The 15,480-nt window shown below is 42.6% G+C and overlaps 2 protein-coding genes across 3 annotated transcripts; both read left to right on the top strand.

Moving 5' to 3' along the window:
- Positions 1-3,619: 3,619 nt before the first annotated feature.
- Positions 3,620-9,580, top strand: LOC117849694 (exocyst complex component EXO70A1). Its single transcript, XM_034731336.2, has 12 exons — positions 3,620-4,043; positions 4,117-4,212; positions 5,581-5,786; positions 5,879-6,124; positions 6,262-6,400; positions 6,475-6,687; positions 7,229-7,434; positions 7,849-8,049; positions 8,130-8,229; positions 8,696-8,805; positions 8,890-9,036; positions 9,187-9,580. The coding sequence occupies exons 1-12, from the start codon at positions 3,903-3,905 to the stop codon at positions 9,293-9,295; spliced, it is 1,914 nt and encodes a 637-aa protein (XP_034587227.1). The 5' UTR covers positions 3,620-3,902; the 3' UTR covers positions 9,296-9,580.
- Positions 9,581-9,727: 147 nt separating this feature from the next.
- LOC117847985 (exocyst complex component EXO70A1) lies at positions 9,728-14,893 on the top strand. 2 transcript variants are annotated; one of them, XM_072292495.1, is made up of 12 exons: positions 9,728-10,178; positions 10,252-10,347; positions 11,539-11,751; positions 11,850-12,095; positions 12,181-12,319; positions 12,403-12,615; positions 12,829-13,034; positions 13,127-13,327; positions 13,406-13,505; positions 13,607-13,734; positions 13,830-13,976; positions 14,579-14,893. In XM_072292495.1, exons 1-12 carry the CDS (start codon positions 9,934-9,936, stop codon positions 14,685-14,687), a joined length of 2,043 nt encoding a protein of 680 aa, XP_072148596.1. In that variant the 5' UTR covers positions 9,728-9,933; the 3' UTR covers positions 14,688-14,893. The 2 variants fall into 2 exon arrangements, with proteins under 2 accessions (XP_072148596.1, XP_034585187.1); XM_034729296.2 differs by having other exon boundaries at positions 11,546-11,751.
- The last annotated feature ends 587 nt before the right edge of the window (positions 14,894-15,480 follow it).

Here is a 15,480-nt window from a genome sequence, read left to right on the forward strand (position 1 = left end):
AGGCAGGCATGACCACGTCAGCGCGTGGCATTAGCAACCTGACGACACCATTACCAGCGGAATCCCCGCCGTGTGTCATCACCTGCTCCTCCAACCGTCTCGTCTCCATTTCGTTGTTTTTCTTTTATTGATTGATTCAACGAATGATGGATGGCTGCCGTGTATTTTTCGTGGTCCTGAATCACACTCCGTGGCAGAGCCGGAGAGCAGACGTTCCACGGACGAAGCTCCCCTTGCTTTTGACTTGTTTTTTGAGCTGCCATTTTGTTTTCTCTACAGCTAAAAAACAAAACCGAGTAAAAAACATCGTACATGTTTGTGCCTTTCAGTCCGTCGGTCCGCCCACCCCTCACCCTTCCGTTTTTTTTTCATCCCCAGATCCCTCCCACGTCACGCGTAATATTCCTAAAAATCTAAAATATTAAATTAAGTGAGTTTTCAAAAATTTAAAACCTTTATTTGAATTGTGTGCTCATTTGAAATTGGAAGTCAAATTCTCTTCTTATCTAGAATTCCCTAATAAATTAACATTAAGATTAATTTCAAAACTTGTGTGCTAGTTTGATTTGGCTCTTTTTAAATTTTATTTGGCTTTCAAAGTTGAGCGTAAAAACCAAACCTAAAACTAACTTAACATCTAACCAAACTAAGCCGACCCACAACCAACCAGCATGGCCCGCCAACCTACCTCTCCTGCCAGCAGCCCAGCTAGCTAGCCCATCGAATCGGTCCAGCCAGCCCAACCAGCCCGCCAGGCCACCGCACCCTCTCTCCCTCTCCTTTCCCTCACCACCAAGTGGGGCTCGCCTGTTAGTCGGCCCTATTGCCCCTTCTTCCACCTCGCGCCATACGCCTCACGCGCGCGGTGCGTGCGGAGGGGCGATGGGACAGGCTCGCCGCGCACTACCACGGCTGCGCACACCCGTGACCCTTCCAGAGCCTTCCGCCGCGGGGAAAACCCCGCTTTGCCCTCGCCCCCGCGCCGCTAACCCTAGCTCCGCGCCGTCAGATGGCCGCCACGCCACCCTCAGGCGCGCTCGCTGAGGATGGACGGCCGTGCGTGCTCACGTCCCACACCCTATTACCCTAGCCCCTGCTGGCAACCTCTTCCGCCTTTTGCTTGTTAGCTGACTAGAGGGTCTTTAATATCAATTTGTCATGTATGATATGAAAGATAGGTCTTTAATATCAGTTTGTCACGTATGATATGAAAGATAGTTAGTGAGGTACTAATATTGCGTCCATGCTCTGATGGCTAAATTGGAGAGGTAAGTTTTCAAAGTTTGGCTTATTTGTTTTCCACATTTTATCCTGTCAACCAGCATTTATTTTCTTTAGTGTTCCAAATTCTCTAACAAAAGGTAAAAATTTGAATTCTCTTTGTTGTTGATAAATGAATAGAGCTATGCTTAGGTGTTGGGTTGAAGGTTGATTTAGATGCTTTGTTTCAGCCATCTGTCTGACAAATGATAAATTTTCATAGAAAGCCAGCTTCTACTCGCGAGTCACGTGCCAAAATTTAATTTCTCACTCTAACTTTGGATATTATGGTTGGTTTTGGTCGGAAAAAGAACCCATAGAGATTTAGAGTACGCTATTAGCACATAATAATCTGCATTGTTATTTGCTCAATTTTCCCTATTTATTTGTAGTAGTATTACTTGGAAAAACTAAACTGGTAGCTTCTAGGGCTCTCCTTCGTTGTATGCATATGCATTTATTTACATCATCCGAAGCATAATGCATATTAAAACTGTATTCTGAAAAAGAATATAGTATCTCATCATTGCCAAATTATAACATGTTCTAAATAGCTAAACATCGACTTGCAGTCTGCTGTTTTTTTTTGAAAATATATAATTTTGTCACATATGCAGATGTCGGAAGCAGGATATAGCGACGTGGAGGCTGTCGCTAGCATCATATACACCATCGCGGAGCTATAGGGAGGCCTTACCTCTCAAGTTGCACCGATTTGTATTTCCATTCTATTTATTTACGCACAAAATATGTCCAACAATTCATTTGGGTACTTTGAAATACGTAAATGGAGCATCATATTATTTAAAGCGATTTGTATTTCTATTCTATTTACAGACAAAATATGTCCAACAATTCATTTGGGTACTTTGAAATATGTAAATGGAGCATCAATATTATTTAAAGCAAAGTGTATATCTCTGGTGCAATATACTCTTATAAATATTTCATATGATAAAAACTGATACTTTATTTCGCTCGTAGCAATGTACATTCACAAAATATTACACTGTAAATCTATTGTAGCCCGTAGCAACGCACGGGCACAATTCTAATCCAATATATATACAACTTCGATTGTATGGCACTCGTATAGATTGAACTACCAGTGACCTTTTGGTGCACAGAAACTAGTGGACCGTCCAGCTGAAAAATCAACCACGAAGTATCTAGGGTGATATTTTCGCAAAAAAAGGAGAGAAAATTTTCCATTGATGTGGAAATAATTTGTGCCATCAAACCTCTCATGGCTACTGTTAAAGAGGAAGAAAATTCTCTGCGGCAGTGCCGCACCACGATTACCGTGCGACACCGCCTATATGCCCAACACGTGGCACGCTGGCCCCACTAGGCGTAGGTGCATCTGCTGGAGCCATCTGCTGTTCAACTACCGAGCCGATTCCACGTACACGGCATGCATCGAAGCCGGCTCCAAAATCAGATCGAGCTGCTCCCTCCTCAACGTCTGCAGCTGCCACCGTGTCGTTCTTCACCGACAACGAGGTCCAACCGACTAGACCTCCTCCCGTGAGAAGGGAAACAAGGAGCCTCCCATCATGTCATACCCCAGGCTAGGAGCCCGCTTCTGTTTCAATCGAATGGAGGTGCTGCAGGTAGCAAGGGCGAGGAGCGAGCGACATGGCAGGTCATTGAGCTGCGTGGGCATAACAGTCGTCCGCGCGAGCTATGAGCAGTGGTGGGAGTTCGGAATGATCCGGACGATTAAACGCAATGAATTGAGATCTCAACAGCAACTAAACGCAATGAATTGAGATCTCAACAGCAAGAATACCGTTAAAATGAAGAAAAATGACAAGGCATCATTTTGACGAATGGATCGAGCACGGGCATTGACTTATGTTTGTAGGAAGTAGCATATATTTAGCTCTCCTCTTTGGGTAAACATTGACAAGCGGCCAAACTTGCATGAAAAATCTGTTACCATTTATTTCTGAAAAGCTGACAAAGGGGGCAGGCATCGCATGAGCATCGAGGAGCTAATAAGATGTGAACCTTGCTAGAGTTGATGATCCTTGCTTTGGGGGATGGTTTACTTAGCAACAGAAGAGAAACGAGACCTAATAAGAAGGACATTAAAGGAGGAATTTCTAGATTGACAAGTGTATGTTTATCTCCTCTCTTTGGGTAAGCATTGACAATGTATGTATAAACTCTAAAAGGTTGCATTTGTAACCCATTTCTGGAAGCGAGCATCCAAGAGCGGTGGCTCGAATATTCTGCAGGCGGTCCAAGCTGGACAGCCGCCGCAGCAGGTCAGCAGCCCACGCCCACGCCCCCACCCCCAAGCGACTGTCCCGTTCCGTTCCGCCCTCCTCTGCACTCTGCAGCGCAGCGGTTCCGTTCTGCTCACTTTATTTCGGCAACGCACGCAATAATCACCTGCTCCGCCTCGCTAGGCTTCCTCCGGTGGCGGTGGGGTCCTCCTCCTCCTCCATCCACCCTGTCCCTGTCTGCCTCTGCGGCTCTGCTCAACCAAACCGGCGAACCGCTCCTCCTCTCCCCCTCTTCCAGATCCACCTCTCCTCCTCCGAACCATCTGGGGATTCTGGACTTGGGCCGGGGACGACGAGCGCGACCAGCACCCGCACGGCGAGGTGGCGGCGTCTAGGCGCGCGGGCGAGATGGAGAGCCTGGCGCAGCGCGCAGCGCTGCTGCGGGAGTCCCTGCAGAAGAGCCAGCAGGTCACGGACGCCGTCGTCTCCATCCTCGGCTCCTTCGACAGCCGCCTCTCCGCTCTCGACTCCGCTATGCGCCCCATCCAGGTCCGCCTCCTCTTCTTAATCTTCTTAATCTCATAGCGCTCCCGCTGATGCTGTCGCTGTTTGGGCGGCGCAGGTGAGGACGCACGCCGTGCGGACAGCACACGAGAACATCGACCGCACGCTGCGCTCCGCGGATGTCATCCTCACTCAGTTCGATCGGACTCGAGAGGTGCTTGCTGCTCCTAACTTCAATTCCATGCTCCTCGTGTGTTTTTCATAGTATTCGTAATCCTCACATAGTCAGAATTGTAGCTTAATTTAGCATAACAGTAGGGAGCGTGCAGTTTTTCCCCCCCTTCGAATTTCGAAACGGAGGGAGCATGCAGTCGGTTGTGAACCTGTTTCTGAACGTATTTGGACATGGGGTGTATATTTAGTTACAAGCCTGAACTACTGCTTGTCCCTCCCAATGCGGAGCCCTTCCTTTAACGTATTCCTGGTTCAACATTTGTACTGCTGTGTCCGAGGATTGCTGGAGCATAGGTAGGCTCCCGTTTGGGTGCTTAGTGTAGGAGATGCTTCCATTTTAGCTGAAGCCGGAGCTTATTATGTAAGGGCATGTACAATGCAAGGATGCTTAGATATGCACTTAAAGAGAGAGAGAGAGAATGGTAAAGAATTTGCATACAACTCCCGGACCCAACCTACAATAGAAACAATCAGAAACTCCTTGGTAATATTCAGGTACTATGCTGAAACTGTTCCATGTGTCCGTTACATCCATTGCTGCATGAAAAAATGGCAACCACCTGCTAGCGCCCAACTAAGAGTTCCCGCTATACATGACCTCAGCAGACTAGTGGCATGTGTTATCCCAAAATATATTCTCTCCTCTCCCAAGGTTAATATCTTGTTGTTCAGATATCTTCGAGTAGTTAGTTTGGAAATTAAATTGTACTGAATTTGGTACTTTCAGTTATGCCACGCTATTGGTAGCCAACTTTGCATAACTGTCTGTCAATGGTTTTGCTTTGTTGGACCCAGCAATCTTTCCTTCTCTAGCCAAGGGATTTTCTTTGGTACCACTCCTTGAGGAAAATTAACGAACCCTAAGTAGTTACCTATACCTGATGCATGTATTTGAAGCATAGCTAATTGCTATACGTTCATTTGTTCCTAGTTATCATGTACCGTTTTTGCTTTAAGATTTGAAATTCTTTCCTTAGAAGCAGCAGTAAAGGGGTTCCTTTGTTGGGGTACAGTGTGTTAAGTGTGACTATTTGAAGTGCACCATTATACCAACTAAATCCCATATTGTGAAAACAATAACAATGTTGCAAAAGTACATTTTTGTTTTTAAAAATTACTGAAATGTTCAATGATTTGCATTGATGATGCCTTATTATTTTGTGTTAAGGATTGATTATAATAGATTTGGTAACAATGACAATTGAATGCGTTTTCCATTTCAATGGAGCCTGAAATAGTTAAAATCATTGATAGCAAGTCTTGAGAGAAAAAAAAATGTTCTTTCCTTTCCCAGTGATGGGTTGCCTTTTGGGATTATATGGCCTTGACTGACTTGTTATATGTACAGGCAGAGCGTGAAATACAGAAGGGGCCGCATGAGAACCTTCAAGGTTTTCTAGATGCAGTTGATCGGTTGAGAAGCATTGAGCGTTTCTTTAGCTCAAATAGGAGTTACCGGAGTAGTGATGGGGTGCTCAACCATGTGAATGCCCTCCTTTCTAAGGCCCTTGTGAAGATGGAGGGAGAATTTCAGAACCAATTGTCCCAGCGCAGGTTTGTGTCTCATCATTAATTTAAGTTTGTATTTTCCCTACCTTAAACATCACCTAACCCCTTGCATTGTGCACTCTCGGAAATAATTTCAGCAAACCTATGGAACCTGATCGGCTTTTTGACTGTCTTCCAAGTACACTTCGACCGTCGTCTGAATCTCAGCCTGAAGGTGGGAAAAACCCATCAACTGGTTCACAGTCTGATAATCAGCAGAACTCAGAGGCTGCTGTATACAGCCCTCCTGCTCTTATTGAGCCAAAGTTTGTTCCATTACTCTCTAAATTAGCACAACAGTTGGTTCAAGCTGGATGCCAGCAGCAATGCTCAGAAATATACAGGTACAAGAGTTACAGTGAAAACCTTGCAGTTTCTTTAGTCATCTCTTCTTATTTCCGTGTGCCCATTTGCCAAGAGATGTTGTTATAGTTATGCTCTATGGAGTGACTTGCTGAAGCATATTCTCCCTCGTGTGCAGCGAAGCTCGTGCTTCAGCATTAGAGTCAAGTTTGAAGAACTTGGGTGTTGAAAAACTGAGCAAAGATGAAGTGCAGAAAATGCCTTGGGAAATTTTGGAGTCTAAAATAGGAAATTGGATTCATTTCATGCGAATTGCTGTAAGAAAAATCTTCCTCTCAGATCTTCTGTTATGGTATAGCATTCCTCTAGTGACATTTGCCTCTGCAAACAGGTCAAACTTCTTTTTGCTGGGGAGCGCCAGCTTTGCGACCAAGTTTTTGAATGCAGTCAATCTTTGAGGGATAAGTGCTTTGCTGCAATAACAAAAAACAGTTTGGCTACACTACTCAGTTTTGGAGAGGCAATTGCTATGAGTAAACGATCACCGGAGAAACTTTTTGTTCTGCTAGACATGTACGAGATAATGTGTGAACTTCAAACAGAGGTAAATCTCTCGTTCTGATCATAGCTGCATTGCTAACCACTTCTCTTGTGTGCACACTGATGCCAGTATAATTTGCATGCTGAACTTATATTCAGCATCCATTTGTGCTGACCTGAATGTTAGAACCCTTTGGCTGTCTCATAACTTTTGATCATCAGACATCCTGGAGTACCTGTTTTGAGAGCTTGGTCCACTTGTGTTGTCAACATTTCAGCTGTAAACCACTGCTGCATATTCTTATACTAAAACTACAAGTTTCTGTTGTACATAATTAAGTAATAGGAGTTGTATATCACAGTTAAAGTTTGGCACCATATTTTCTGTTAGTCATGTGTTAGCCCATGCCAAACTTTTACCCAAAATTGATTTGACTGTCCTTAGGAGTTTGGGCTTCTGTCTTGTAGGAAATGTGGAGCTTGTATTTTTTCTATTTAATTTACATTTATTTTGATATGTAAAAAATGTAAATCTACTTTAGCTTGGAGATTTTTTTTTGTATGGAATGGATTTAAAGATTCATCTTGTTGAATTGAATTTGTAGATTGACACCATCTTTGTTGGAGAATCATGCTCTCAAATGCGTGATTCTGCACTGAGTTTGACGAAATGCTTAGCGCAAACGGCGCAGAAGACTTTCAGTGATTTTGAAGAAGCGGTTGAAAAGGATGCAACCAAGAATATACATACTGATGGAACAGTGCATCCTTTAACGAGCTATGTGATCAACTATGTTAAATTTTTATTTGAGTAAGTCTCTGTTCATATTCATATGTTGCCGTAAACGACTAGGTGTATGAGATTGTCTGTATTATCATGTGCCCTTCTTTTTTTGAATTATCCACTGGCTTGCCTATAGCCTTCCCAATATAAAAGAACTAAAAGAATTTTTGTAGATTAACACCATGAACCAGATTTTTAATTTCACTGGACTGTTTTCACAACCAGAACTAAAAGATGTCATTCATTTGTAACCCTGTAGTAGTGGGTGAATTTCTTATGCCCCACTCTTGCGAGGATCCTTTTCGCATAAATTACAGATGTTTTGCATATTAAATGCCCCCTTCAGAATTGTCCTAGCTTATAATGTTACGTCAGAAGGCATTAGTAGCATTTGATTTGATACACCCCTGAATTGACAACCACCTGCTAATATCTGTGCAGCTACCAGTCAACTCTAAAGCAGCTTTTCCAGGAGTTCAAAAAGGAAGATGGAACAGGTTCTGAGTTGGCAGCTGTGACCATGAAAATCATGCAAGCTTTACAAAATAATTTGGATGCAAAAGCAAAGCAATACAAGGATCCTGCTTTGATGCACATATTTTTGATGAACAACATTCACTACATTGTCAAATCTGTCCGCAGGTATGTTCTTGTGAAGTAATGCAGGAAAGAAAGTTACAATAGTGTGTGCACAATCTTATTCTGTCTTTTCTACCACCCAGATCAGAAGCCAAGGATTTGTTGGGCGATGATTGGATTCAAAGGCATCGAAGGATTGTACAGCAAAATGCAAATCAGTATAGAAGGATTGCTTGGTCAAAGGTTTGCTCTCTTTCTCTGCTTAAAACTCAGTGATTATTTTTCATGCACACTCATATATTTTGTTCAAGGCTTATTCGACCTAAATAGATATTCTCGTTGCCTATACCAGTCCACTCCAAGCACATCGAAGCATCCAGTATTCATGTTGCCACCAAGTCCATAGTAGATAAGTAGGCTTCCAGAGACATCAGTGGCCATAATATTACCACTCCTATAGATGTATAGCATGGGGATTCATGTTGGCCTGTAGCATCTAATATTTGTTACTGGGTAGGTTATGTTTAGGGACAGGATTATATAGGATGGAGGGTTTTCTAAAGAAAAGGGCAATACAACTAATTTCTCAACATTGCTTGAACCACAGCTTGATCTTTTAGGGTGTGCAATGTGATAATAATACTTGGAAAATGAAACCAGTAGGTATGTCTATGTGCATAACCTTATTTTATTTAATCCAATGTTGCAGGTGTTGCAATGCCTCTCTGGTCAAGGTTTGACTTCATCAGGAGGTAGTGGTCAAGTAGGGAGTGAGGGTGGCAATAGCAGTGGAGCTTCAAGAGCAGCTGTCAAGGAGAGGTTAGTCTGATATACTTACTACTTTTGTTTGGTTTCTTGTACAATTTCTGAAGCATTGTACTTCCTTTCCCGTGGTGCTATCAGATTCAGGTCTTTCAATGTGTTATTTGAAGAGATCTATCAGAAGCAATGTAGCTGGTCGGTTCCAGATACCGAGTTGCGCGAGTCACTTAGACTTGCGGTTGCTGAAATTCTGTTGCCTGCGTACAGATCTTTCATAAAGCGCTTTGGGTATGCTTCTTTGATGCCACATCACATGAAAATAATGAAAGTTGTATGGAGCTAGGAATTAGCTATTCTTTCTCAAAATTTCCTCCAACTCCAAGCATTGCTCTCAGTTCATGTTCACCGTGCTCACAAATTAACCTGCTGGGTCTGCAGGCCACTCATTGAGAACAGCAAAGCGCCTGGAAAATACGTCAAGCACACGCCCGAGCAACTGGAGCTGCTGCTTGGCAATTTGTTTGAGGGGAAACAAGAACGTGCTTGATAGATTCTCGCTGCCTATCATACCTCAACAAGGACGTGATGGCGTTCTATGTAAATTGGAGCCTCCTGTTAGCATTGATTGTGATCTAGCCATGGGAGTCAAACAGCTGCTATGCGCACCGTTCCTTGTTTCGGTGCATGATTTGTACAGAATGTATGTCAGTTATGTCCTGGGTCGATCTGGTAGGTTCTAGGATTTTTTTTTTGGACATTTGAGTTCTTAGCAGTGCGCAAAGAATCCGACTGGCAATGCTGACGCGTTAATTGAATGCATCATTGAGATTTAGTTCGGCATGTTTGTCAATTTGTGCGTGTGGGCACGTGGATCGTGTTGAAGGTTCGTGGCTGTTCTGTTACGATTTGCTTTGCTAGATGGGAACCGTAGGGAATTTCTGCGAAGATTTTCTGTGTTGTTATGGGATAGGTTCATGGGATATTGGACGGTCCGATGACCGATGGACGGACGGAAAGGTCGAGTACCCCTGTTGATTCATTCTGTTCGCCGAGAAAAGTTGACCCAATTGTATTCGCCCTTTTCTTTTTCGTGCTGAGCTTAGTCCCCTGACCTTGCATTTGAAATATCTCCCCTTTTTTACTTATCTTGATGGTCTAGTTACTTGCAGCCTATGGTAAGGTAGTATGAGGGTTGTCTTTGCCTTGTCCAACCTGCTGGTGCTGGCAAGCGAAGACCTTGAGCGGGCGGAGAGATGGAGCGGCGGCGAGCGGCAGCAACGGAGGAGGAGGAGGCCATACTACGTGACAAGGCAAACCTCCTGCGAGAGTCGATGCGGAGGAGCGAGATCATCCAGCGGTGCGCGGCCGCGGCGGTCACTTCCATCACCACCCGCATGGCCGCCATTGACGACGCCGTGCGCCCGGCTGAGGTTCCTTCCTTGTCGTCTTTTTATATACCCACCTCTCGCCACTAGCCCAATGGTCACGAGCTGATTGGTGCAGGCGAGGATGTACGACGCGTCCAGGGTTCACGACAACGTCCGGCGGAGCCTCAGGGCAGTCGACCCCATCGTTCGCCGCCTCGACCTTGTGCAAGAGGTTCGTTTCCCTCCTTCACCACCCCTGGACCCTGGTCTTCTGCAGCAACAGCGTTCGCATCACGTCTTCCTCTTCCTGTGTAGCAAACGCCTTTGTCTACAACAGGGGAACTTTGTAGAGTTGCTTTCCTGCATACATTTTCTAGAGCACGAAATTTCGTAGAATCACACAACTTATAAAATTCAAGCAGAGGTCTAGGTCAGAAAGGTGTCCGCCAGTCCAACCAAATTTCCTTTTATTTCTTCCTTTTGGTGCCGATCCACCCAAACCATATTACGTAAGTAGCCCTAATACAAGGTTACAGCCCATTTTAGTGTGGCCACTCGAGGCCCAGGTATGTAAGCCCAATACTGCTGCGAGGCCGTGGTGCTAGGCCCACTTTCCAGTCTCCTCTCCTCCATGGGTTGTCCGTGGTGCAATGGGTCCAAACTGATTCTCTCCGGGTCCGGGGAGAGGCAGAGCCGACACAGCGAGGCGAGTAACTTGCTCCCTACTGCAATGCTACATTGCTACCCCAACCGCTGCCTCTGTTACTGTGTTTTGGTTGTCAATTTGTGCGCACTTTCGTGTTTCCATTCGCGCCCACTAATTTAGATGCCTATCGCACTTTATTTTTAGATACATATAGTTTGAACTGCATCTTTGCATTAAACTCGATAAGATGCTCAACCTCCTCCAATGCGAGAATGCGCTGTGCCACCGTTTTGGCACCCACTTCAATTCAGGTTTTCAGATTCTGCGAGAATTCATCAGAAATTCAGGTTACCTTTTGTGACGCGACAAGTTCTCTGACGCTTCTGGCTAGCTCCTGTCTCATCTAGGTCGTAGCAAGCAGATGCGATTGCTCTATCTTATTTCAAAACCGTAGCTTCGTTTGGTTTTGTTTTGTCTGGCACCTTTCTAATTTCCACGATGAAATTGGGGGTTTGCCTCCGTTTTCACAAAGCCTTATGATGTTTTCAACTAGAATCTAATCTAAGTATTTGTTGGGTTGGAGATTGATGGATGGCTTCCAAATTGATGGGTGTCATTTATGGAAGTTCACGATGGGGCAACTGATATTTTCCTAGGGCAATACTATGAGACAACTGATGTTACCACTATCTCCCCAGACTAGAATTGCGCTTCTTACTGCCATGTATGCGCTGTCACCTTTCATATTTTAATGCTAGCTTTTCATTGCACTTGAAGTTTACAGGCAGAGAGTGTGGTACTGAACAGACCAAGCAAGGATCTTGGTGCCTATCTTCACGCGGTTGATAAGTTGAGAAGCGTTGAGTGCTTCTTCAATTCAAAAAGAAGCTACAGAACTAGTGATAGCGTGCTCAAACATGTCAATGAATTGCTTTCTAAAGCAGCTGTAGGGTTGGAAAATGAGTTCCACAGGCTCTTATCGAGATGCAGGTTCTGTTCTGCGTCCATTATACGTCCATGCTTATAATATTTTGGTGAGGCATTTCTTGCTCTTTTATTGACTCATTTTCTGTGACGATCTGTTACAGTAAACCTGTTGAACTGGAGTGTCTTTTCAACTCTCTTCCATGTCTAAGCCAGAGGGTGTCAAGTGAGAACATTTTTGGTGGTAGCATAAATTCCTCATCTAAAGATTCTTCTGTCGGCCAGATAAATGTGCATGCTGCATACACTCTTCCCAGGCTCATTGATTCCCGCTGCATTCCTCTGCTCTCAAAGTTGGTCGAGAAATCAGTTCAGCTTGGCCACCATCAGCAATTTCTAAAGATATACAGGTCAAAGCCTCTTTAAGCTCGAAACCACTTGTGATTTCTCTGTTTCCAGCTTGGCATGTTCAAAATATTTTTCCCCATTCCTCAGAGATGTTCGTGGCTCAACTTTGGAACTGAACATTAAATCCTTGGGAGTTGAATATGTTACAGCCAAAGAAATGCAGATCGTGCAGGCTGAGACCTTGGATGCTGAAATTGCTCAGTGGATGCAATTTTACCGAATTGGGGTGAGGCTGTCGAATCCTGACAACCTGGTACTGTAAACTTCTGTTTGTTAATAGTATTTCATATTTGACGATATATTGAACAGGTAAAGTTGCTTTTTGCTGCTGAACGCAAACTGTGTGATCAAATCTTTGAAGGAAAGCATGCATTGAAGGATCATTGTTTTGCTCAACTAACGGCAAAAAGTCTATCAATTCTACTTAGCTTTGGCGACGCTGTTGCTAAATCCCAAGGATCACCAGAAAAACTATTCGTGCTGCTTGATATGTTTGAGGCAACATTGGAACTTCAATCAGATGTGAGGTTTCTAGAGAAGATTTGCAGCTTCTAATTACCCTTAACTGTTGCACTCAATGCTGTCAATAACACAATTTAAGTTCTTTAATGCACTTAGTATTTCTGTCAGATAATAAGTTGCATGCAGTGCACATCATGCATAATGTATACTTGCTAAGTGACTTTATCTTTTCGTGAAATTAACTAATTATTATTCCTATGTTTGCTATATTAGGTTGAGATGCTCTTTGAGGGACATGCATGCTCTGAAAACCGGAAATCCGCACTTGGTTTGACGAAAAGCTTAGCACAAACTGCAGAAAGAACTTTCAGCAACTTCAAAGGAAACATTTTGAGGGACTCACCAAATAGTACTACTGCCGATGGAGCTGTGCATCGTCTTACCAGCTATGTCATTAATTATGTAAAGCTTCTTTTTGAGTAAGTGAATGGGCTGCATCATTTTATTTCTTCAATATGGTCTCCAGTACCAATAACAGCAGCCTGAACTAATTGCTATGAAATATATGCAGCTATCAGTCATCACTCAAGCAGATATTCAAAACGCATGTTACTGAAGATGGGACAAATTCTGATCTGGTCTCTCAAATCGTGGATGTTGTACATGCTCTGGAGACCAACCTTGAGGCCAAATCAAAGCAATACGAGAATCATTGTCTGGCGCACCTATTTTTAATGAATAATATCCAATATATCATCAGGTCTATATGCAGGTATGGATATAACATTGGGGAAGCTATGTGATCTCGACATCTTGTTGATTGGATACAATAAACATTTTCTTATTTCAGATCTGAAGTTAAGGAGTTTTTTGCTGATGATTGGATTCAAAGGCGCCGACGGATTGTGCAGCAACATGCTACTCAGTACAGGAGAATTTCTTGGAGAAAGGTCTGATCACCAAAATAACAGCCTTTACTAAACCATTAGGTTAGCATCTCCGGCTGTTTTCTTGTGTAACATTGTTTGCCATCAACTTTTCCCAACCACAGGCATCGGACTTTCTCTCAGTTAAAGGTATAACTTCATCATTAAGTTCTACTGTAGAGAGTACTCAAGGAAGCATGCCAACCATCGGATCTAATAGCAGTACAACCTCCAAATCTGTCGTCAAAGAAAGGTTCGAATTAAATTTCAAAGATTCAACATGTTATATACTTTGTTATAGTGTTTCATCTTTTTTTCATAATGGAGTTTATTTCCCATCATTATCAGATTCCGGTCTTTCACCATGCAATTTGAAGAGGTTTGCCAGACACAGATAAACTGGGTTGTCCCTGACAGAGAGTTGAGAGATAACCTTATTCTTGCTATTGCTGAAATTCTCATACCTGCTTACAGAGAGTTCCTGAAACGCTTTGGGTATCTTTCCATTTCACAATACACATTGCTTTTTTTTCTACTGTTTGTTATTGTCCTATCGAGTTTCTCAAAGATTGTTTTTTCTAATCATGAGTGTGTGAATGACGGTTGTTTTCTAGGTTCTTTGTACCCCTGTACTGTTTTAGACCTTTGTCCTCTTTATTTTGCTATATAATATATATTTCTGTAGGGTTCTCTCCTACTGTTCTAAAAAAATGAGAGAGTGAACGACATGAGTACCTGAATTCATTACCAATTTGGACATTAGTCTGGTTCATGATCATGTTTCGTGTAAACACTGCTGCTATTTGCATTCTCAGTCTACCAAAGACCATATCAGTGTTGTGCCAGCTGAACTTGTATAATGCTAGACCAAGCAGTTTTAAAAAAAATCATTGGAAATCATCATTCATCTAAAAGATTTTCTTATACTTTTAAAGAAACATATCAGCTCGTTCATGTTCATCCTCTTCATAAAAACTTCAGAAGTTTTGTGATTCCTTGTACATGTCATGCAATTCCATTGGGAGAGTCAAATCGCATAAAAGTTTCTCCTATCTTTGGATCATATTATTGCCACTATTGACTCTTCTTTTCATCAGGCCACTTGTTGGGAGCAGCCGTAACCCATCAAAATATATAAAGTACAATCCAGATGAGCTTGAAGAAGCACTTGGTAATCTATTTGCAAAGAAATTACTGATCGAATAGCAATTTTGATTGGGCCAAGCATCCTGACCAGCTGCAAGTTAAGGCCTCTTGTAAAATATATATGTTCGATATACTTGGATGATAATGGTGCTTCTAGTACTAGGAATCTTTTGAACAGAATTCTATTTCACTCTGCTACAAGCCCTGTAAAAATACACAGTTTTGGTTCTATTTTTTATTATATTCTAATGTACTTGTTTACTGAATTCCCTTTTCACAAATTTACATTGAGTTCAATAAGTCATATGGTTTTTTTTCACTTGTGAATAAATTTTGGGAGTAATTTAAGGAATGACCTATCTTGAACTACTAGTTTCCAAACACTGTTCCACTTATGTTACTTAAACCTATCTTACCGTCCTGCATGTTTTCATTGTATTTTTTGTAACGAAATGTTTGCAAACATTTTAGCGTTGATTTTTAAAGTTTTTCTAAATGAGTAGTACATGTTGGCTAGGACCAGGGTTAGAAGAAAATTAATTCCCATTGCCATTTTAATATATAGCAGTAGGTATCTCCCCCTTTATTCTTGTCCTTTTTAGCATCATATGCCATTAGTTTCTCTTTGCTACTTGTGAATCAATAAACTTTCACTTTCTTATAGATATATGATTCTTCTCCTTTTCATAAACTATTTGTGAAGATTATAGACCTTAATGTACAAGAACTGAATCCTAAAATTTTACTTATTGCCTTTATGATCAGTGATAACATTGTGGGTGAGAATCCATGCACAGAATCAAAAAGGTGACAACTTCGGCTTCAGGGTCTTTCTGATGCACTTTCTTTTCTT

The sequence above is a fragment of the Setaria viridis genome, chromosome 3 (assembly GCF_005286985.2).
Source record: "Setaria viridis chromosome 3, Setaria_viridis_v4.0, whole genome shotgun sequence".
Classification (NCBI taxonomy): domain Eukaryota; kingdom Viridiplantae; phylum Streptophyta; class Magnoliopsida; order Poales; family Poaceae; genus Setaria; species Setaria viridis.

Coding starts and splice junctions, on each gene's coding strand:
- LOC117849694 (XM_034731336.2), top strand. CDS start 3,903: ATGGAGAGCCTGGCGCAGCGCGCAGCGCTGCTGCGGGAGTCCCTGCAG. Junction 4,044..4,116: donor CCGCTATGCGCCCCATCCAG/GTCCGCCTCCTC, acceptor TGGGCGGCGCAG/GTGAGGACGCACGCCGTGCG. Junction 9,037..9,186: donor TCTTTCATAAAGCGCTTTGG/GTATGCTTCTTT, acceptor CTGGGTCTGCAG/GCCACTCATTGAGAACAGCA.
- LOC117847985 (XM_072292495.1), top strand. CDS start 9,934: ATGAGGGTTGTCTTTGCCTTGTCCAACCTGCTGGTGCTGGCAAGCGAA. Junction 12,320..12,402: donor TGCAATTTTACCGAATTGGG/GTGAGGCTGTCG, acceptor TATATTGAACAG/GTAAAGTTGCTTTTTGCTGC. Junction 12,616..12,828: donor CATTGGAACTTCAATCAGAT/GTGAGGTTTCTA, acceptor TTGCTATATTAG/GTTGAGATGCTCTTTGAGGG.